The sequence below is a fragment of the Erpetoichthys calabaricus genome, chromosome 8 (assembly GCF_900747795.2).
Source record: "Erpetoichthys calabaricus chromosome 8, fErpCal1.3, whole genome shotgun sequence".
Lineage (NCBI taxonomy): Eukaryota > Metazoa > Chordata > Cladistia > Polypteriformes > Polypteridae > Erpetoichthys > Erpetoichthys calabaricus.
This window is the reverse complement of record NC_041401.2, coordinates 9114246-9122693: the sequence shown is the minus strand read 5'-3', so window position 1 is coordinate 9122693 and position 8448 is coordinate 9114246. Positions and strand designations below refer to the sequence as shown.

General features: G+C 45.1%; 1 protein-coding gene across 1 annotated transcript in view; it reads right to left on the bottom strand.

Annotated features, from left to right (window-relative positions):
- Positions 1–482: 482 nt before the first annotated feature.
- Positions 483–8448, bottom strand: part of znf804a (zinc finger protein 804A) — a 359039-nt gene continuing 351073 nt past the window's right edge. The window contains exon 4 of the mRNA XM_051930612.1: positions 483–3884. Coding sequence (XP_051786572.1) covers positions 773–3884 — 3112 coding nt within the window. The 3' untranslated portion in view covers positions 483–772. The remainder of the gene's footprint in view (positions 3885–8448) is intronic.

Genomic DNA, 8448 nt, shown 5'->3' with positions numbered 1-8448 from the left:
AGCGATTGGACACCAATGAACAGAGGGGTAGAATTTTGAAGTGGGGGGACAGAAATTGGGCACAAAGGGGCACGCTTTTGGTGTGTGAGTGGGCATATGAAGAGAGCAGCAAGTGGGTGATGGCGGTCAGGGTAGTGAAGGGCACAAAGGTTGGGCACAGCAAGTGGTTGCTAGCGATCAGGCTTTTGAAGGGGATGGAAAATGGGTGTAAGCAGTGTGAAAGGGACAGCAATTGGGCACAGGTGGTTGGGCAGGCAGGCTTGTGAAGGGGATAGCAATTGGGCGAATAGGGTTGGACGGTAATTATGGAGGAAATAGCAATTGGACATGCCCAGGTGGGTGGGTTTTGTGAAGGTTAAAGCAAACGAGACTGGGCATTGTGAAAGGAACAGCAAAGGGGCACAGGTGGGCGGGAAACCTGGGCAGGTGATGGAGACAGTGATTGGGCGCCTGCTTGTGAAGTGAAGCACGATCGGGTTCAGTAAGTTGGGTGGACGGGCAGGCATTTGAAGGGGAAGGTGATTGGGAGTGAGTGGGCCTGTAAAGAACAAGTGTGAGTGGGCAGTGGAGCTTGTGAAGTAGACAGCGATTTTGAGTGGGCTGACTTGCCCGATAAAAATGATTCCATGAAAATATGCCGATATATTTATTTGAAATTTTTGTACATGCCAGTCATTTTTTTCCTCTGAAAATCTGTTTTTATATTGGGGGTACGTCTTAAATTGGAAGCAATACAGTGTGTGTGTGTGTGTGTGATTTTTAATGTACATATTCAAAATAATGGCTGTAATGGAATAACTGGAGGATGGGGTGGCAACAATGGTGGAAAGATGGCCGAATGTGGCAACGCATGAATTGTCACTGGGCCTTGATGGAGTGCCCCTGGTGCCACCATTGGTATTTGGGAAGCAGGAATGAAAGGCGACTGACTTCCCGGACACATACTTGCACTTAAGGGCAGATGAGGGGCTCTGGAGAGGGGCAAGACCTGCGGAAATAGGACCGGATGAGGCTGCAAGAAGGAACAGGTGGCAGCTACAGTGGCGTTGTGGTTCTGAAGGATGGTGTGCTGAATGGTGATGGCCGCCGATGAAAGGGGAGGCTGCACATGAATGGGATGCACAGTAGGAGAAGACACAGCGTGGGCCGGGATGGCGATGACCGGTTTGAACCTGCTCGACAACCTCTGCTGGTGCAAAAAGTTCTTGTGGCCTAGAAACTGAAGGGCTTTGTAGGCATCTGGCTGATCTGGAGATAACAACAAAGTCTGTGGAGCTGCCAAGAATGGAGCACTAAAGCGTCCCGGTTTGAAATCGTGTCGGCTTAGCTTTGCCTCCTGAAATGGTAAATGAGGTGGGCTTTTGAGACCATGTCGGAATAAATCACTCTGCGCCACGCCAGATCTGTGCATCTCCCTCGGCTGCTTTACTTCGTAGCGACAGCAGTGAGCTTTAAAAAGGGTCCTCTCAATGTCTTTTGCTTTGGGGGGGTCCATCTTGGGGGCTTGACAAATACTGAGGGTCTTATTACCGTCTGGGAACTTCCAACCGTCTCTTTGCTCCGTCTCTCGACTGGAGACTGTTTCAGCCGAAATTCCTGAAACGTCGCCACGCTTCATCGCCACAAGCGAAGTTTCCGATTCCCTGCTCCAGTCTAAGATGCCCACGATGGGATGCCCCTCTGTCGCTACAAGGAAATTCTGGGGAGGGCAGGGGCTCAGGAGTTTGCCCGCTGGTACTAAATCCTTCGTAATTTCCAGGCTCACTGGTTTTCCTTCGCCCTCCTTGACGTTGCTCGAAAATGAATCTGTACTTTCCATGCAAAGGTTCGGCTGGAGAGAACCCTGCAAGGGATTGCGGCCATGATGGTCCACGCTCCAGCTGATCAAGAAGCCCTGACCGCCGAGGTAGACTTTTCTCTTCCTTTTCCTTTTCTTTGTTGGCTTACCGGTAGACAGAATGGTGCTCTGGTGTTGCCACTGCCTTCTTGCTCTCACCAGTCGGTAGGACACTTTGCTCAGAGAGGTCAGCCTTGAATACAGCCGTTGTTTCGGGAAGAATCCCTGGTGGTCGTTGTGAGACGCATGTCTCTTGTTTAAGAGTCGGGCCGTACGCACAAGTCTCCTGTGGGTTCGCTCCACCGACTCACCGATGACGCAGGCGGCAGGCATTTCAGAGATCGTGCCCATGGTTGATGGAGTACGTGCATCTCCTCTACCGCATTCCAGCACCGGTTCTCCATCAGCATTCTCCTTCTCCAGGACTAAGGCAGCCCCTTGTTGGTTGTCAATTGCATCCACAAGAACATTCTCTTGTTTATGTCCATTCCAATGTGTGTCATCCACACATTCCTCATTTTTGGAAGGCTCTACCTGCTCATGAGTGTTCATCACCTCAGAAATGAGATCTGTCTCATTCAGCTGATGAATGCCTTCCAAGGTGGTCACACCTCCAGCTGCATCAGGACCAGCTTCTCCATCTTTGGTGGGCACTGTTTTCCGACGCTTTCTCCTCCTCTTACTGCAGCACTCACACTTTTCGCCGCTACCACTTTTCTGCAATTCCTCATGATGATCTTCACCGGCTTCGTGACATTTCTTGGACCTCTTATGCCGTTTTATTTTGATTGAACCCTGGGGTTCATTCAGATGATTGTCGTCAGATTCCGGGATGAGTATGGAGTGACCACGGATGTCACTAGGGTCAGTAAGGTCAAGAGTAGGAATCCCAGTGTCTCTGCCCCGGTCTTCGGGTGTTGTGTTCTCCTCTTGTCTGGTACCCCTATCTTCATGGGACGTCTGGAGGACGTGTGCTTTGCATATTTGACATTTCTTTTTTGGAGAGTCCATCTTATTCCGTGTTAATCGAAAATCAAAATACAGAGGATTACAGCTGTAGGATAAGGATGGCTCTGTTTTCGTGAAGAGCAGCATCTCTGAAGGCCATTGGAGTACCGTTGACCCATCTTTACCCAAAACGGGAACGAAAGGCTGAGAGGGCTTTGTGAAGATGCGTGGATTTTGTTCAGTCTCTGGATCTTTCTGTGGAGGGGTAGAGGACACTTCAGATAGTAGCGCCATGTTGGAATTCCCTGCATCTAAACACTCGCCTTCCCGTATTCCAATGTTTTCTGAACTTTGTTCCTTGTGCTGGGGAGCAGAAGACTCCTCGGTAGGCCTCACGAGGTCGATATCGTCTTCGCCGAAACGTTCCCCCTTGTGTATTCCTTCTTCTTCCGTGACGTCTTCTTCTACTTGTAAATTCTGTCTCACATCCATCACATCACCTTCTAGTAAGTCTGGTTTGTCCTCCCTCACATCGCCCACATTTATCGTTGGCACAACAGAGATGGGAGAAGGGTGGATAAGCTCGTTCTCAGAACAGGTTGACTCCGGATTGCAGTCCTTCACAGAAGCACTGTTTGACTCACAGGATTGCATAGACGTTTGGTGGGTGGCATCACTCGCCAGATGGCCATTGTGGCAGCACATTTTCTCTTTGGGGTTAAATAACCGTTCTAAGGGGACCACACTCTGCGGTGAGTGGTCTCCAAAGTCAATCCGTTTTCTCTTTCGAAAGCTCAGCTCCCTCGACACCTCTTCTGCATTTTCGGAAAACACCGCGGCCGAGGATTCCAGCTTGATGGAAGCCTTCTTTGTGAATGAAAAGGAGAAGCCCACTTTTTGCCTGTAGATGTGCTTCTTAACTTTGCCACCAAATGGCTGCTCGATCGACCCATCTGGACTCGAGTAGACAATGGAGCCGAGGTCTCCAAATGTTGGCACGCTACATGTGATGGCAGGGTCGCATCCGCTCTGAATTTCCCTGAAGGTCGTCTCCACGGCGACGGTGGTCGATTTGAACATCGGGCCGCATCCGGGGGCACTAGAAAGCAAGCACAAAACAAAGCAAAAAAATGTTTAAGGATATAAGTGGAGAGCCACAGCATCAAAAGGAACGAGCACATGGTGATGAAAGAGCAGAAAGGATAGTCTAAGGAATATTAAAAATAAAGTTTTGCCCCGACCTCTTCCCTTTTAATTGTAATTGTAATTGTAATTGTAATTGTAATTTGTTTGCAACCTGAATAAATATCTTTGCACAAAATTGCAAAATTACTTTGTTTTAATTAGCTTAGGTTGAAATCTAACTGGTGTGACATCGACACAAGACTACCCTCATCAGGTAAAGCGTGCTATGACTGCTCCGATTCCCTGTCCTTTATGAGTCTGTGTTTTCAGCACTTGTTTATATCAAATCGAAAAGTCGAAACAGATTGGATGTCAAAGATGATATGCGTGTCTCCTTGTCGAAGACCACTCCACACTTTCATATTCTTATTCAAGCCAAACAAGAAGAAACTTCCCATTGAAATAAAGTAGATAACGAGAGAGTAGATGTAGTTGTACCAGGGAGATTCACTCGAAAGAGGCCCCCGAATATTCTGTTACAACTCCCGTTAGGAAGAAGCAATCTGAATAAAGAAAATACGCTATACACCTTGACGTATGTGTAATCGATTGCGTTCCATGCGATGCTGGAAGTGGCATCCATTTTCTGCCAGACACATTTTGACGCGGTGCTCCATGTTCCTAGGGGGAAAAGCAGAAATTTCACGTTGGATGTTTTCGTTCAAATCTTCCACAGTGTGAGGCTTGTTCCGGTAGACTTTTCCTTTGAACAGACCCCAAAGGAAGAAGTCCGGTGGTGTCAGACCTGGCGACATGTAAACTAACATTTTACAGAAACATAAGCAGACAAAACACGGAAGGTGAAACAATACTTCAGTATGAGTAGACTGCAAAACAGATGATCACTACGGAGTGTGCCAGAAGCCACATTGCAATGATCACAAAAATGTAGCTGTGAGTCCCGGATTATTGTGCTGCGTGGCATAATGGTCAGGGAAGAACTATTCAATAAAGTGAATTTCCCTTTGGGATTAATAAAGTATCTATGTAGGGCGGAGTGGTGGCTCTGAGGCTAGAGATCTGCACTGGCAATCGGAAGGTTGCCGGTTCGAATCCCGTAAATGCCAATAGGGACTCTGCTCTGTTGGGCCCTTAAGCAAGGCCCTTAACCTGCAATTGCTGAGCGCTTTGAGTAGTGAGAAAAGCGCTATATAAATGCAAAAAATTATTATTATTATTATCTATCTATCTATCTATCTATCTATCTATCTATCTATCTATCTATCTATCTATCTATCTATCTATCTATCTATCTATCTATCTATCTATCTATCTATCATATAGTGCCTTTCATATCTATCTATCTATCTATCTATCTATCTATCTATCTATCTATCTATCTATCTATCTATCTATCTATCTATCTATCTATCTATCTATCTATCTATCTATCTATCTATCTATCTATCTATCTATCTATCTATCTATCTAAAGGTTAGTGCAATTATGGTTGTTTGTGGCTTGATTTATATAGTCATATAAAAAAGTTTGGGATCCTCTCTCAGCCTGCATAATAACTGACTCTCCTTTCAACAATAATGATAACAGTGGTCTGTCTTTCATTTCCTAGGAACATCTGAGGACTGCGGTGTTTTCCGAACAAAGATTTTTAGTGACGCAGTATTTAGTTTATCAAATTAAGTCAAATGTGAAAAACTGGCTGTGCACAAATGTGGGTCCCCTTGTCATTGTGCTGATTTGAATGCCTGTCACTGCTCAATGCTGATTACTTGGTGTGATGAGCTCGTTACGCCTTGAACTTCATAGACCGGTGTGTCCAATCATGAGATATAAAGGTATTTAAGGTGGTCAATTACAAGTTGTGCTTATTTCCCTTGGACTCTCCTCTGAAGAGTGACAGCATGGGATCCTCAAAGAAACTCTCCAAAGATCTGAAAACAAAGATTGTTGAGTCTCCTGGTTTAGGGGAAGGCTACAAAAAGCCATCTCAGAGGTTTAAACTGTCAGTTTCAACTGTAAGGAATGGAATCAGGAAATGGAAGGCCACAGGCACAGTTGCTGTTAAACCCAGCAGGTCTGGCAGGCCAAGAAAAACACAAGAGCGGCATATGGGCAGGATCGTGAGAATGGTGACAGACAACCCACAGATCACCTCCAAAGACCTGCAAGAACATCTTGGTGCAGATGGCGTATCTGTAAATTGTTCTACAATTCAGTGCAATTTACACAAAGAACATCTGTATGGCAGGGTGATGAGAAAGAAGCCCTTTCTGCACTCACGCCACAAACAGAGGCGCTTGTTGTATGCCAATGCTCATTTAGACAAGCCAGATTCATTTTGGAACAAAGTGCTTTGGACTGATGAGATAAAAATTGAGTTATTTGGTCAGAACAAAAAGCACTTTGCATGGCAGAAGAAGAACACCACATTCCAAGAAAAACACCTGCTACCTACTGTCACATATGGTGGAGGTTCCATCATACTGTGGAGCTGTGGGGCAAATTCAGGGACTGGGGCCCTTGTTAAAGTCGAGGGTCGGATGAATTCAACCCAATATCAACAAATTCTTCAGGATAATGTTTAGGCATCAGTGACAAAGTTGAAGTTAAGCAGGGGTTAGATATTCCAACAAGACAATGACCCAAAACACAGTTGGAAATCTACAAAGGCATTTATGCGGATGGAGAAGTACAATGTTCTGGAATGGCCGTCACAGTCCCCTGACTTGAATATCATCGGAAATCTATGGGTTGATTTGAAGCAGGCTGTCCATCAAATTGAACTGAACTGGAGAGATTTTGTATGAAGAATGGTCAGAAATACCTCCATCCAGAATCCAGAGGCTATAGGAAGACAGCGTCGAGAGGCTGTTAGATTTACAAAAGGAGGCTCAACTAAGTATTGATGTCATATCTCTGTTGGGGTGCCCACATTTATGCACCTGTCTAATTTTGTTATGATGCATATTGCATATTTTCTGTTAATCCAATAAACTTAATGTCACTGCTGAAATACTACTGTTTCCATAAGGCATGTCGTATATTAAAATGAAGTTGCTACTTTGAAAGCTCAGCCAACGAGAAACAAAAATCCAAAGAATTAAGAGGGGTTCCCAAACTTTTTCATATGACTGTATATCGGGTCACTAAAGACCCAAGGTGTGTAATAGTGTTTCCTGAAAGCCCCATGTAGAGTGGGGTTAAGGGTTTTTGATTTTTGGGTTAGTGATGAAGATATGTTGAGAGATCGTTGTGACCTACCATTTATGAACTTGGCAGTACAGTAAATCTTAATGCATGTGCTAATCAACATGCAACATGTTACCACTCTCTTGCACTATGACTAGTGAGTAAATCTATCTGAACTCGAAACTTGAAAATTTGTTACCTCACTCAGTCACAGCAGTCCTGTAAACCTAACATATGTGTTTTTGAGAAGCGTGACTTTGCATTAATAAAACCTATTTAATGTAGTTAGCTTATGAGAATCCCTAGGAAGCATCAGATACCTGGCAGGAGGTAACCTGCACAGGGTGACACACCCACACTCATACCAGGCCACACAAGCCTCCCATCTCCAGGTCCTAGAATGTGCAGAGGAAAAATTGAGTACCCATCAAATAAACCACGCAAAAGCATGAAAAATGTACAGGAAAAAAATTAGACTGTCCATGGATTGTGGTCAGAGCTTTATCCTTTGCTTGTACTTTTTGTTATTACAAGACACTGACTTTGTGTCTTTAATTCAATCAGGAGAAGGTCCAACTTTCTTTAAAAACTACACGCTCCCCATCTCTCAAAGTGGGAAGAATCGAGCGGAGATTAGAGAATGAAAAGCGGAGAGAAGTCAAAAGGTTCTCTCAGAGAGAGGAGAGTTCTCCAATATGTCTGAAAACATCTGAATCCTGATCTCTGAACCAAAATGCTTTGAGCATCCTGCTTTGGAGAGCCAAATTTGACAAATTCTTATCTTTGTGGACCAGTCTGTCAAGCCACAGCTGTGTGTCAGTAGTCTGGAGAGGCTGAGAAGCCAGGACTTCAAGAAGTGAACTTCAGCATCTTAACTTTTGGGCCAGAATGAGTGATGCCCTTATCCCTATGAAGTGATAAATGACAGCAGCAGGCAAACTGAGAAAGCAGAGGCAGATTCTTCTTCTTCTTCTTCTTCTTCTTCTTCTTCTTCTTCTTCTTCTTCTTCTTCTTCTTCTTCTTCTTCTTCTTCTTCTATTTCAGGCTGCTCCTGTTAGGGGTTGCCACATCTTTTTCCATCTCTTCCTGTCCTCATCATCTTGTTCTGTCACACCCATCACCTGCATGTCCTCTCTTGCCACATCCATAAATCTCCTCTTAGGCCTTCCACTTCTTCTCTTCCCTGGCAGCTCTATCCTTAGCATCCTTCTCCCAATATACCCAGCATCCTTCCTCTGCACATGTCCAAACCAACGCCATCTCGCCTCTCTGACTTTGTCTCCCAACCGTCCAACCTGAGCTGACCCTCTAATGTCATCATTTCTAAT